Source organism: Doryrhamphus excisus, chromosome 20 (genome assembly GCF_030265055.1).
Source record: "Doryrhamphus excisus isolate RoL2022-K1 chromosome 20, RoL_Dexc_1.0, whole genome shotgun sequence".
Classification (NCBI taxonomy): Eukaryota; Metazoa; Chordata; class Actinopteri; order Syngnathiformes; family Syngnathidae; genus Doryrhamphus; species Doryrhamphus excisus.
Genome location: NC_080485.1, coordinates 2,736,369 through 2,751,545, shown reverse-complemented (window position 1 = coordinate 2,751,545; position 15,177 = coordinate 2,736,369). Strand labels below are relative to the sequence as shown.

Here is a 15,177-nt window from a genome sequence, read left to right as displayed (position 1 = left end):
AACCTCAAAAGAATCATATTCATAAATTGAAGGTTCTTTTGTTACCTGGCTATTACTGAGGGATATCGAACAGCTTCACCACCAGCAACCTCTTCATCTGACTCGCATCATCTGTGTCTTCTGGATCATACTCCATGATGTCCTCCTGCTCATCTCAATGGCTATGCTGGTCTGTCCGCTCCCTCATTGTCACCAAAAATCTGGTCCAGATCTTGGTTCACTGTACTTTTTGCTATTCTTTTTATGATCCAAATTGTAAAAGTGAAATCAGCCAATCAAATGAGTGAATTCCCCTCACATGTCTGGACCTTGTTTTTCTGCTGGTATACTGGAAAAGCGGTCAAAATGAGAATCCCCTGAAGCTTCCATGATGAGAAGAGGAGCTGGTTGTCATTGTGTTGGCTAATTGTACACTTATGATTTCAGTTTTGACTCAAAATATTGCTTTATAGTCATATTATTATAACCGTGTCCAAACCGACCCTAACAATACATTGGTCATAATTTCAATCAGACCATTTTAAAATTTTTAAAAAGTAAAAATTATTTTTTGGGTTTTATTTTGTTGAAACAGAGTAAAAAATTCTTGATGCAATAAACAAATGTTATGTGATTCTTTTTATGCATTAAAATGTAAAAAGGGTCTGTGCCGACCCTAACACAAGAGGAGGGTTAAACTAGCAATGCTAAGACATGCTTCTTATATTTTTTGGAGCGAATTGCATACAAAAGAAAACCATCAATGCCCTGCGGAATACATTGTGGTTATTTGTAATTACATTGGGTAACATTACCAATGAATCGAACACTAAAATAAAGAATTCTCCAAAATCGAATCGTATATAACGGTCTCTGACAAACATCAATGCTGCAATGCAATTAAATGTAATTGGATGAATACGCGGCATGTTGTCCTGTGTTCTCAGCAATGATAACATGATTATTTGCGATGTGCATAAATATGGTGGGTGTGTCTGATGGAAAGTTATCAAGTTGTAGTGAAATTACAAATCATTCATTGTAACTCTAATGAGCTCCAAAGCCATTTTCAATGCATCGTTGGTCATAGCGGATATTAAAACGGCCTTTTTTTTTTAGACACATAGTCTCTTGATACGAGTCTTGGAACAATATTTCTACTTGCTAATGTTCTCGTGGGTTCTTTTAGCTTGTGTGTCGCACAGGCTCTCGGATGATCGCGCGTCTCTGTGGCATTTCATTTCTCACTCAGCCATGGATGCCGCCTCGGTGGGAATGGAATAATAGAACAGCGCTCTTGATTTATTCATGCAAATGAATGTGAGCACGAACAGCTGTGCTGGTAGGCAATTCCTCCAGAGGAGTCACATTTTCTTCCTTGTATTCTTTACAGTGGCCAACGTTTGACCCACTTATAGCAAACACTCGACACTCAGAGCCTCTTTACGCTGCATGATTTCCATAATGATGGATTGAAGGCCCCCAAGAATAGCGTAGCAATGAACACATCCCGTAACATGCGCTAATGAAAGAAAAAAAAAACATGAGAAGCAAATTAAACTGTGGAAAAAGAATGATGCACGTTTGTACATTTTATTTTGCCCCTTTTGATTATAAAGTTTACAGAAATTAAAATAATTTAAAAGACTAACCGACATTGAATTTGGAGAATGGGACATTTGAGACTGCATGCAACAACGGAACAACAGAACTCACATTAGCACTTAAATTTTTTCCTCCCAAACCTCATCTCATTAGGTTTCAGAGGAAAAACATACGCTATTAGAAAATATAGTATAATTGAATTTTATTGAATGAATTGTTCAATACTAGTTTGTCACTGGCGTTGCGCCCCTGGGCAAGACGTTTCCACGTTTCCATCAGTCTACCCCAGGGCAGCTGTTGTTACAGATGTACCTTACCACCAGTGTGTGACTGAGGAGTGAATGAATAACATTAGTGTGAAAGCTACCGTTTTCATCTTGGTTTTTGGTACTCCATTCATAATTCAGAAGTAGTCAATAATCACACACTTTAAAAGGTTTTCAAATTGTATGAAAAAAAGAATTATATTAGGTTGCAGAACTTGACTCTCAACATCAACGAGTAAGATTGATGAAAGAGTCCAGAATGAAAGTCTAGCCGGTTGTCCCTCGTTTATCACAGTTAATTGGTTCCAGACCCCGGATTCCATACTTGGAAATGGAATAAATTCATAGTGAGAACATAGAAACCTATTTACAAGTTTCAAAATATAGTTGTCACTATTATGAGCTTCCTGTAGACCAGAGGTAGGGAACCTATGGCTCGGGAGCCAGGTAGGGCTCTTTTGATGACTGTATCTGGCTCTCAAGCATTTCTTACCACAATAAAAATGATAACATTTTAAAGTAAACATCACAGAAATCACTGTTAAAAATATTAAAAATCAACAACTTTCTTATGCATTTTAATCCGTCCATCTATTTTCTACTGCAATACGGCCGACCATATCCATCTTTCCTGATGATATTTTCCGGGTCAAACACCAAAACTCGATTATTACTGGGTAATGCGGTAGTGTACCTCGGTCATTAAGATGTAAATGTAAACTTTCCTCCTTTAGTCAAATAGCTAAAGCTGCAGAACCAAGCCTTCTGGCAAAGATGGCCAAAAGAATGAAATATGTGTACGGAGTACGGTGCAAAACCATGCAGCAGCAGAAGTTGCGTTAATGGCAGCAAGTATTTGATTTATTATTAGACACTGCGCTGCTCACGAAAGTGTGCTGGCCACACCCCATTGGCGTGGGGTAGTGTGCCTGGTCTACGTAATTAGAGCCCATTATATCTAAAACTGTTGGTCTTACATAAAAATGCACACATTTTATTGCATTCAATGTTTAAAAAAATGTATATGGCTCTCACAGATACATATTTTAAAATATCTGGTCTTCATGGCTCTTGTAGCCAAAAAGGTTCCCGACCCCTGCTGTAAACATTCACAAACATATCAAGAAGATCTTTTATGAGGCTGACGATGCACTGACTTTGACTGACATTAGAAGTGTAATAATAATCTAAGAGTATTGCGTGTACAGGTACTCTGTAAGGTACATCCTGGCGTCATTTTTACAGTATTGTCCCTTGAGAAGCTATCGACAAAGAGTCATCTAGGGGCGCTTCGGCTATTAGTTTGGAAGTTGCTGTCTTTTTAGTTAGGCAATTGCCAGGGCACTACTTGCACAATTTGTGCGCTTCATTGAACAGCATGAAATAATTTGACTGTGGTATTCTGGGGTTGCAACTTACGCGGTCATGAAAGTCCAAACTATTTTGCACTCATTTTGCACATTTCCCAGAACCGTCAAACACATTGTTGAGTGAGGACCATTGATTGCTAAAGCTTCCGACTCCAGCAGCTTGTCCTCTTTCCGCATGAGCACTCGGAGGACAAAGTGGTACTTTGGACACAATGGGACATTTTGAAGGATATTTTTGTCCTGGTTCTCTCATGTGAAACATTGAAGTCATTACCATAAGTTATGAAACCAACGTTCCTTAAGGTGAAAGTAAACCAAAACTTTTGTGCTATTATGTTGTAATTTCCTTTTTGCCGAGTGCCTCGTTGCAGCATTCAGGCATGATGAGCAGAGCCATAATTACCCCAGTGAATTGCATCACAATTCTAAATTGTCGCTTTATTTGTGTTGCCGAGCTTCATCAGGCAGATGTAAAGCCCCGTTTACATGCAGAATTACCCCGGACTCTGAAAGGCAGCCTCGCTATTATAGGGTGGCTTTTCACGTTGTACCCCCGGACTGAAAAGGCACCCATACCGCCGCTGCATCCAGCAATCCGGCATCCGGTGCCGCGAGCCAGATGCCTTTATGTGCACGTTGCTGCAATGTGATTTCATGGCCTCTCCCTGGATCATCCCGAACACACAGACACGCCTTCGCTGTCACAGTCTTCATCCGAGCGTGGAGTCTTGCCAGGATCCAAATGGTATTGTTGGCAAAGCGCGACGAACAATGGAGCTTTTGCATCAATAGGGATTAGCCTCGCATTCCCCTTTGTGAAGCAGCACCTGACTGGGGCGAGCTGTGATAGCAGGTGGGGAATGGGCCAGCTTTATCCCCCGCTTGTAATGCCGAGGCCCGTTTGCTTGATCCGGAGAATTTTCCCTGTCGGTGCCGTAGTGCACCGACAGGTCCTTTGTGGTGCCTCAGTGGGGAGGTGAAAAAAGGAAAGTGCGATTAAGGAGATTACCTGTCTGCTCGTTGTCAGGTGCCAGTTGTAGCTTGGATCATATACTTTCTGTTGGGAATGTCTTAAAGTAACAGTAAGAACTTGTTTGGCACCAGGGGTCCCTCTGCGGTTGGAAAGTGCAATTCACATTCACTCGAGTGTTTAGGTATTTGAAATGGAGAAGATGCAAAGGTGGGCGGCACGGTGGTCTAGGGGTTAGCGCACAGACCTCACAGCTAGGAGACCAGGGTCAATTCCACCCTCGGCCATCTCTGTGTGGAGTTTGCATGTTCTCCCCGTGCATGCGTGGGTTTTCTCCGGGTACTCCGGTTTCCTCCCACATTCCAAAAACATGCTAGGTTAATTGGCGACTCCAAATTGTCCATAGGTATGAATGTGAGTGTGAATGGTTGTTTGTCTATATGTGCCCTGTGATTGGCTAGCGACCAGTCCAGGGTGTACCCCGCATTACGCCCGAAGACAGCTGGGATAGGCTCCAGCACCCCCCCCCCCCCCCGCGACCCTCGTGAGGAAAAGCGGTAGAAAATGAATGAATGAATGAAGATGCAAAGGTCTCATCGCACAAGGAATTAAATACGTTCAAATTGTGATCAACAAATCCAAGTATTGCTTGCTAATTCACACTGATTGTGCTATTTGTGCTATTTGTGCAGTGGCCAGCATCCAAAGGCTTCCAGCCGTGTCAGTGATGACTGACATCAACTTCCCCATGAAGGGCCGGAAAGGCATGGTGGACTGGGCCCGGAACTCTGAGGACAAGGTGGTCATCCCCAAGGCCCTCTTTGTATCCCAGAGTGCAGGTTTGTCTTTCACAGAGCTTATCCGTAACTCAAGAGACTCAACCTTCTAATAGAGATAAGAATTTCATCTGATTTGTCACACTGTGACTTTCCTATTTTTCAATCACAAACCTCCGGCAGCCTGAGAGTTGCAGTTTCATGCTCCAACAGTTGCTTAGTGACAATGCTTAGCGACTGCACGGAAGATATGAAAAATCATATTCTAGATCTACTGTATGGAGCTCGGCCAGTTCGCCTCGTCGTGCTTCTTCAATCGCTGTTTCCCATCGACTCAGCATTTCCTATCGTCTTATAATCCACTCGCTACTGTATATCACTACGCTGACTTTTAGGTTAATTGCTGTAATGGGCCTTAACCGGAATAAATTGACGATGGCACCATGAATCGCACCTGGAATCAGAATCATTGCTGCTTGGTTATTAAAGTTTTTTAACCTTTATAGACAAGTAACAAAGTTGAATGAATGGTTGTTATTATTATTCTACTTTATTGTTTGGTTCTTCTTTGGTAATATTTTGACTAACTCTAGTTTTGTTGTTGTTTTTTCTCCATTAGACATGGAAGGATCGCCTGTCTTCATTTTGGGAACAGTTCTTTACAAGACCCTTGGACTTATGCTGCCCTCACCAAAGTAAGATCGCCTTGCACTTTTTGCTAGATTTCCTGCCCTGCTCACAAAAAAAATACCAACAACATATCAAACAACACATGGAATCTGCAGAGTTCTTTGTTCCCTGTTCTGGACTTGTGGATCAACGCCATGCCGTCCATGGAACAATTCAGAGACATTGTTTCAAAGATGGCTGCATGGCGGTAGAGTGGTTAGCACGCAGGCCTCACAGCTAGGAGACCCCGGTTCAATTCCACCCTCGGCCATCTCTGTGTGGAGTTTGCATGTTCTCCCCGTGCATGCGTGGGTTTTCTCCGGGTACTCCGGTTTCCTCCCACATTCCAAAAAACATGCTAGGCTAATTGGCGACTCCAAATTGTCCATAGGTATGAATGTGAGTGTGAATGGTTGTTTGTCTATGTGTGCCCTGTGATTGGCTGGCGACCAGTCTAGGGTGTACCCCGCCTTACGCCTGAAGACAGCTGGGATAGGCTCCAGCACCCCCCCCCCCCCCCCCCCGCGACCCTCGTTAGGAAAAGCGGTAGAAAATGAATGAATGAATGAATGAATGTTTCAAAGATGGCTGTATGGCGGCAAAGAGTGGTTAGCATGCAGGCCTCACAGCTAGGAGACCCCAGTTCAATTCCACCCTCGGCCATCTCTGTGTGGAGTTTGCATGTTCTCCCCGTGCATGCGTGGGTTTTCTCCGGGTACTCCGGTTTCCTCCCACATTCCAAAAACATGCTAGGTTAATTGGCCACTCCAAATTGTCCATAGGTATGAATGTGAGTGTGAATGGTTGTTTGTCTATATGTGCCCTGTGATTGGCTGGCGACCAGTCTAGGGTGTACCCCGCCTTACGCCTGAAGACAGCTGGGATAGGCTCCAGCACCCCCCCCCCGCGACCCTCGTGAGGAAAAGCGGTAGAAAATGAATGAATGAATGAATGTTTCAAAGATGGCTGTATGGCGGTAGAGTGGTTAGCACACAGGCCTCACAGCTAGGAGACCCCGGTTCAATTCCACCCTCGGCCATCTCTGTGTGGAGTTTGCATGTTCTCCCCGTGCATGCGTGGGTTTTCTCCGGGTACTCCGGTTTCCTCCCACATTCCAAAAACATGCTAGGTTAATTGGTGACTCCAAATTGTCCATAGGTATGAATGTGAGTGTGAATGGTTGTTTGTGTATGTGTGCCCTGTGATTGGCTGGCCACTCCACCTCTCGCCTCAAGACAGCTGGGATAGGCTCCAGCACCCCCTTGTGAGGATAAGCGGTAGAAAATGAATAAATTTCAAAGATCATAAAATCAGCCTCTTCTCAAGACGATTTGAATTCGTGCAAAAAGTAATATTTGGATGTTTTGTGGGTGTTGCTTGAAAAAACTTTAGGTTATCTCTGAATCCCTTAATCGGAAAATCTTCAGAGTGAATCACAACTGCAAAACATACCACTTTCATTGCAGCAAGTTCTCTTCAGGGACATTTTGCATGAAATCCTTCCAAACACTGTGTTGCTGTACATGCAACCAAATAATTTGTACTCTGCTTTTTGCATCTGTTTATAACACTAGCTTCTAACTGAAGTCAGATAAAGTAAAAATGCAGGCAATGAATGATGCCATGCGTCCGGAAAAGCAGTATCCTAAAGAAACACCTGATGTCAATGCATCCCTTGCACCAGCGTCCCAAGAGCAGTCATTTCTTTGTGCTCCGCGTTCACAGGTGGAGCAGCTGGCATCAGAATGTGTGCACTGTGCATGTGTAGGCAAGGCCCTAATGTGACACTGAACCCTCTCAGCAGGGTAAGCGGATCAAGAGGAGGTGTCAGACTTGAGGGTTTTCCCTTTAACATATGTCAAGCTTGTGACATTCCAAAAAAAAAGAAGCAGAAGATAACTTTCTTCGCTTTAAATGCCGTCTTTCCAGCACAGTCCTGACAGCGAGCCGAGTTTAACAATGAAGTCAATGGATATCCATTTTGCAGTATGTCCCCAAAAAGTGATTCAAATCACATAAAAGGTCTGACAAAAATATTCTCAGCTCCACTGGTTCTGGAAGGGCAGCCTTCCTTTGTGGAGCTGACACGTTCTCTATGTGTGGAAAGTGCTCCTTTTTCAAAAGAGAACATTCTGTCAGCTCCAAAATCACAACTTGGAGGACATATTGAAGTTAAGTAGACTTAGAAGCTTTGTGTACATTGCTGGCAATGCTTTGCTCTTGGATTCACTGCACGATGTGACGGTTCCCAACAACAGAAACTAACATTCTGCAGTAGGTCTGTCAAAAATTCATTATTTGTGTTTAACGGGAAATCCTATAAAGCTTTTCACTCAGCACAAGAAACTAAATGTGAGTGTTATTTAGCACACTCACTTTTCACAACATTGGGTACGCTCAACACAATTCAATGGAATCCTTGGCAATCCAAACAGCCATTTTTCTATGCTGGTCATCCTCACTGGGGGGTGCAGGTATGCTGGAGCCTATCCCAGCTGTCTTTGGGCGAGAGGCGGGGTACACCCTGGACTGGTCGCCAGCCAATCACAGGGCACATATAGACAAACAACCATTCACACATTCATTCCTATGGACAATTTGGAGTAAAAAAAATTATATATTATTTGTTATTATTGAAATGTGTTTCTACAAATGATCTACTAACTAATAAGGATGGAAAAGAGGATTGTGTCTCTCAAAGGCAAAAGGCAAAATAGCAATCACAGTCCATTTTGCCTATATATATATATATATATATATATATATATACCATGCAGATGATCCAAATGCACAAAACATTGGGAGGATATACAAATATAAAAAAAATCTGTTTATCAATACCAAAAGCAGTGTGAGGTCATGTTTTGGCATCTATATTTAGCACATTTGGAAAGCAGATGCAAACTGGTACGTCGGCTAAAACTCTGACTGGGACCAGGTTATGTCTGGGCTTTCCACTTAAAACGGGTTCTGAAAGTACCACTGTTTAACTAATTTGGGGATGGTGTCACCATTTATTTACAACCTACGACATTCCTGTGGGGACGTGAGGGGGGAAAAATGAAAAAAGTGATGATATTATCCATCGATAAGTAATATAGAATGTTAGCCGAGGGAATACGCTATATATGGTCACGCTAGCACTGCAAATAAAATGTAATATGAAATACTCGCTAAATGTACTGCAAAAAAGGCCAGTAAGGATAATTCATAATGCCGCCTACAGAGAACATACTAACTCCTTATTTGTAAAATCACAAATACTTCAACTTGCTGATATAGTTCATCTTCAAACAGCTAAAATAATGCATAAGGCTAAAAATAAGCAATTAGCTAAAAATGTCATCCAATACTTCTCTACAAGAGAGGAGAAATATGATCTCAGGGAAGAAGTACATTTGAAACACTTCTATGCTAGGACTACGTTATGCTAGCCATAGCATTTCAGTATGTGGAATCAAACTATGGAATGGATTGAGTAAGGAAATCAAACAATGCACAACGATGAGCCAATTCAAGAAACAATACAAGCAGTTGATGTTTGCTAAATACAAGGATGAAGAGTCTTGAACCAGTCATGATGTGCTATATATATCACTATATTGACACGCACTATGGTACCCATTATGGCATTGGATGCTCATATCACCCAGTACTTCGCTACGAGGTACATTATTAAAAAAAAACGAAAAAAAACTTAAACTGTATTATGGAAAGCAGGAAGTGAACAAATGTAACTATTGATTGTAAAAGTACCAGATGGAGGGGTAGGATTTAATAAGCTTTGCTTCTTCCTACTCCTTTTGGACATGTGGAACTGGGAACTCATTATGGGATGCACTCAATTGGAATCTGATGCATGTTCAAATGAAATAAAACCATTACCATTACCATTACCATTACCATTACCATTACCATTACCATTACCATTACCATTACCATTACCATTACCATTACCAATGTGAGCAGATGTAGTAATTATCACAGGAGTCCTTGGATGAGTACTCAGCCTGTTGACTCAACTCTATTGGCTGTTTTTAGCAGTATAATCTTTTGGGGAACCTCTCATAAAGCTTCAAATAATGACTTACTCATTTTTGTAAAATACACCACGCACACTGAGCATAAAGATGAAAAGCGGACTTGACAAAGTAAGCTAATAACCACCATGCTAGGTTTCCGTCGTCTTTGTACAGGCAGTGTTTCTGATACCGAGCTCTTGTATTGTTGTTTTATTCGATTGCACAGGTGAAGGTGTCCAGTTAGCGAACGCCGTGCAGTCACGTTGGGATAGAAAGTATTGCAGACAGGATCATTCCAACCATGACATTTATCCTTCTTGTCGTTTTATTTGTGTGTTTCAGGAACCACACAGTTGTGAATTCCAAGGTCATCGCTGTAACTGTCAGGCCGGAGCCCAAGGCCATCCAGACCCACCTGGAGATTGAACTCGCTCACCTGGCCAATGTAAGAAGTGACTCTTGCTCTGTGTCAGTCTGTGTTATGTAGCGTTTTTTACTGTCTGTCTACCGTGGAACATAACGTCTTATTAGCTTATTTGCAGGCACGGTGAACCCTGATAATTACACACTCATAGAATTAAAACAACATTCTCTTTTATGATATCTCGGTGATAAATTGTGAGTTTTCAAGCATTGCAAAAGTATGTGTTTACCTAAGAGTCCTCTAGTGGATATCTCAAGGAGCCCCAAATGAAATTATGACAAGATGTGTTGAAGGACAAACACATTGTGTCGTAGGTTAATTACAATGGCGATGTTGATGATGGTGATTAATTGGAGTTCCCTTGGATGACTTTTTGTTTGGTAAACATTCCGCTTATTTTCATGTCTTCCAGGGAACACTGAACCCTCACTGTGCACTGTGGGACAACAGCATAATGTGAGTAAAACTGTGCTCGCTCATTCAATTACATGTGGCTCTCTCAGCATTACTCAAACTGGCAAATTAGACAAGTTGATTTTTTATTTGTTTTGTATTTTATTTTACCCACTCAGTCAACAAAGTTATCAAATCAAAGTAAAGCATTGAGTTGAGAGAGAAATGGCGGTTAAACTTCATTATTCACTTATTTTGGAACCTATTAGAGCAGGGGTGCTCACACTTTTTCAGCATGCGAGCTACTTTTAAAATGACCGAGTCAAAATGATCTACCCACTACAAAAATGCAAAACATCTATTTATTGTCAAATGTATTGAGGATTATTTGTACATACAATGTATGTTGATGTACCTTACATAACCAAATGAGCCAATATTGCAAAACACACATAATTAACTATTAACATTTTTTGTAATTACCTCCACATTACTCCCCATTTCCCTTCTTAGGTACTGCGATGGTAGAATGGCATATGAGGCAAACGCACTTCGAAAAAGACATTGTGAAAAAAAAGTCCACCTCCCATTCCGTATGGAAGTGATATGTTTTTGCCTTTTTACTTGGTCCAGTTTTTGCCTTTTTACTTGGTCCAGCTCCTTCACTCATTTTAGTGACCATAAACTTTAGCGAGGGCTTAAAATCTGACGCAATTCGCCGACTAGCTTAGCACTTTGCATCGCTGTTTACGCATGAGCGGTGACCTAAAGGTCAAAATTCAGTTGTCATCTGACTGGTTGTCCTGTATGTCAATCAAGTAACGGGGATGGATGATAGGCTGACATCGTAAGTTCTGCTGCACTTAGAGACGTTGTTTGATTTGATTGGTCGCCCGAAGGGCAACATTCAGTTGTCATCTGAATGGCTGCCCTGTATGTCAATCAAGTGACGGCATTGATGCGAGGATGATATTTTTTTAATGTCACGCCGCGATCGACCAGCGATCGACCAGTACCACCTCCGCGATCGACCGGTAGATCGCGATCGACTTAATGAGCACCCCTGTATTAGAGTTTTGAAACAATTCATTCATTCACTTTCTATACCGCTAATTCTCACAAGGGTCGCAGGCATGCTGGAGCCTATCCCAGCTGTCTTCGGGCAAGAGGCGGGGTCGACACGTAAAAGACAAGCGACCAGGCCTGTAAAATTCAAAATATATAGATTCCCGCTTGAAAAAAGTACAGTAATCCCTCATCACCTTGTGCTTTGAATTCCACGGCTTCACTCTCTCACGATGCTTTCAGGAAAAAATGGTTGAATATAGCTTATAGCTTATATATTTAAGCACAGAGCCCGTCGTTGTGTAGTGGTTAGCGTTCTGGACTCGGGTTCAAATCTCCGCTAGTAAGCATCATCGGTATCCGTCGGGAAGGGCAACCGGAATATAAAGGGCTCAAGCCAAAAATCAGCATGTGGTGATCCGATGTGTCGACTCCGTAATCGGGAAAATGCAGAAAGAAAAAAACATGCATATTTCAGCACATTTTGCATATTTTTCGTGCCTAAATGAATAATTTCCAATCAATAGCAAAATATAAGACATTCATAAGACGCATTCAAAGACATTGTGATGATATGTTGTATTATACATTGGTCATATTTGGTGAGACACAGAAGCACCAGAATTGAACGCCGGGAAAACAGGCTTTAATTGTAAATACGGAATCCTGTCGTGTCTGGAACCAACTAACCGGGATAAACCAGGGATTACTGTAATTCTAGCAAGAAATATGAGCTTGGACTTAGCTATACGGCCGTAGTGTGTCAAGGAACAGTTGAAATCTAACAATATGTTGTCATTATGAAGAAGATTAGATGAGTTTTGCCGTGAGGGGATGTCCAACTGAACCGACTTCATCCATTTTAGTCATCTTTTGTTGTGATGGAGTAAGATTACGGAGCCTTAGACGACTCCATGAAACGACGTGTGAGTGATCTGTCGCCTTGTGGCTTTGTGGATACAACAAATAAAGTGTCGCTAATGATTTGCAGTGTTTGTGTTGAGGAGATGTGCTGTGATGACATCAAAACTCATATGAGTCAGTCGTGACTCACGATGCTTTAAATTCTGGCGACGGAAGCAGTTACGCAACCCCGGTTTGACACGGAACAACATTAAATTGAGATCCAATTAGCTATAAAAGACGCATCGATAAGGAAATGTGCTGGGGATTTTAAAAGGGGACCAGATCGTCGCAGGCCTGAATTGCTGAGGCATCAGTCACAACACTGCAGAATTATGTAACTCGGCACAAATCACGAGGATGTAAGACTGCCTTTAAATTAAATGTGTTTGGTTTATATCACACGTTTAAATTGCCTTCATACCATGCGAAGTGACTCCATGTCACATTCCGTGCTGCGTTGTTTACGTGCATGCAAAACACTCCCACTGCAATAGGTCACATGCTTGCCACAGATTCGAACATGAGAACCTATTTGGATGGTTGAGTATGCTATTATGGACATTCTCAGGGTATTAGTTTGAACTGTTGCTGCTGGTAGCCCGTGCACAAAGGAACCCCATGACTCATTGTGTTGAATTTGATGCATAACACTGAAGCAGTTGCTTGCCCACATTTTACATAATGCAGGCATAGTACTGGATGACATTGTTGAATGTGCCCGATCCTCTCAGCCCACATTTTGGTTCATTTTGTGTGTGTGTGTGTGTTGTAAACACACAAGCAGAAACCTCTATTCTCTTGTTCTTTCTTTAACAAAGTAGCTGCTTGTTTGCACACATTTTGTTCTGAATGCCTCCTGCAAGACATTCATTTAAGCTACTTGCAGTTAAGGTTCATGCTTGATGAAGCACTGACTCCATTGGAGTGTTTTGTGTTAATACCGATTGCCATTTAAGAGAATAACGAGAAAAAGAAGACAATCGTGGTTTCAACATCGCTCCCTCGCAGGTGCTTCATGCTCAAAGACTAGATAGGACTAGATAGGACAGCTCTCGTGTGACTGGTGTGTGTTCCTCATAGTCATAAGTTCATCTTGTAACTTTCATTCATTCATTTTCTGCCGCTTTTCCTCACGAGGGTCGCGGGGAGCTGGAGCCTATCCCAGCTGTCTTCGGGCGTAAGGCGGGGTACACCCTGGACTGGTCGCCAGCCAATCACAGGGCACATATAGACAAACAACCATTCACACTCACATTCATACCTATGGACAATTTGGAGTCGCCACACAGAGATGGCGAAGGGTGGAATTGAACCCTTGTCTCCTAGCTGTGAGGTCTGCGCTAACCACTCATCCACCGTGCCGCCCTACTGTAATTCATTCATTCATTCATTCATTTTCTACCGCTTTTCCTCACGAGGGTCGCGGGGGTGCTGGAGCCTATCCCAGCTGTCTTCGGGCGTAAGGCGGGGTACACCCTGGACTGGTGGCCAGCCAATCACAGGGCACATATAGACAAACAACCATTCACACTCACATTCATACCTATGGACAATTTGGAGTGGCCAATTAACCTAGCATGTTTTTGGAATGTGGGAGGAAACCGGAGTACCCGGAGAAAACCCACGCATGCACGGGGAGAACATGCAAACTCCACACAGAGATACCCGAGGGTGGGATTGAACCCTGGTCTCCTAGCTGTGAGGTCTGTGCGCTAACCCCTAGACCACCGTGCCGCCCCATCTTGTAACTTCATTTATCTTATCACGACTGTTGGAGAATTCAATGTTTCCAGGTTTGTGGTACCATGAAGGTATCGTATGGTGTGGAAAACCATACTCAAATCCCTGATCTTTAACTCCCTCAAACTTTTTTGGGATGGACTAGAAAGGAGAGAACATGTCTGATCTCAGATCCGTTATAAGTGACCACTGACCTTCCAAGAAGAGTGGAAGATGTTTTTGGCCATATAATGTAACTTATATGTCAAATCATATTTTAGGGGACATTTTCATGAAGAAAACAAGGACACTTTGTCCAGCATGAGATACTGTACATGAAGTTCACTCAAAGATGCCTGATAGTTTCAATACATGAAGAGCTTGCAACCAAAAGGCGCTAAATCCAATTTTCACTAAGTTGCATGTTTTTCATGAGTTTAATAAACCTCTGTCATGTGTATCCAAATCACATATTTTGGTCTTGAAATCATTTTTAAAAATATGAAAAAAAGTGATATGAAATTTATGCTTTCAACCAAAAGGCGCTATTTCCATTTCAGATTTCAACCAAAAGGAGCTAAATCCCTTTCTTTATTCTTTATTCTGATTGGCCCAAGTTTCCCATCTATTGATAATCTGACCAATCAGAGAGAAGAATACAATTGGCACTGCACATACAGAAAGCCAGTATCAGTGCGCATCCTGTTTTGTTTGTGTACATGAAGTACACGTATGATAGTTACATTTTGTTATGCAATTCAAATTGTGTTTTTACAGTATTCTGTAACATGGAAGTTTTTTTTTACCCCATAAAAGGCATGTCTCTACCTTGACACCTCCAACTTTCATGAGAAACATTATTTTACTTGTACTAAAAAACATACAATGTAAAGAGTTTGTAATGAGATGATTTTTGTCACTGTCACCTTCATGGTGCAGTCAAATATGAGCACTGCTTTTAATAACATTTTTTATTAATTTAATTAATAATAATTATTTTGTATTGTATGTTG

The 15,177-nt window shown here is 41.9% G+C and overlaps 1 protein-coding gene across 8 annotated transcripts in view; it reads left to right on the top strand.

The window, feature by feature from the left end:
* The window catches only part of adgrb3 (adhesion G protein-coupled receptor B3), a 170,583-nt gene that overhangs the window by 113,242 nt on the left and 42,164 nt on the right, over positions 1-15,177 (top strand). For all 8 annotated transcript variants that reach the window (XM_058058092.1, XM_058058089.1, XM_058058090.1 and 5 more), the window contains 4 exons: positions 4,883-5,029; positions 5,586-5,661; positions 10,000-10,102; positions 10,494-10,537. In XM_058058092.1, the coding sequence (XP_057914075.1) occupies positions 4,883-5,029; positions 5,586-5,661; positions 10,000-10,102; positions 10,494-10,537 (370 nt within the window). The remainder of the gene's footprint in view (positions 1-4,882; positions 5,030-5,585; positions 5,662-9,999; positions 10,103-10,493; positions 10,538-15,177) is intronic.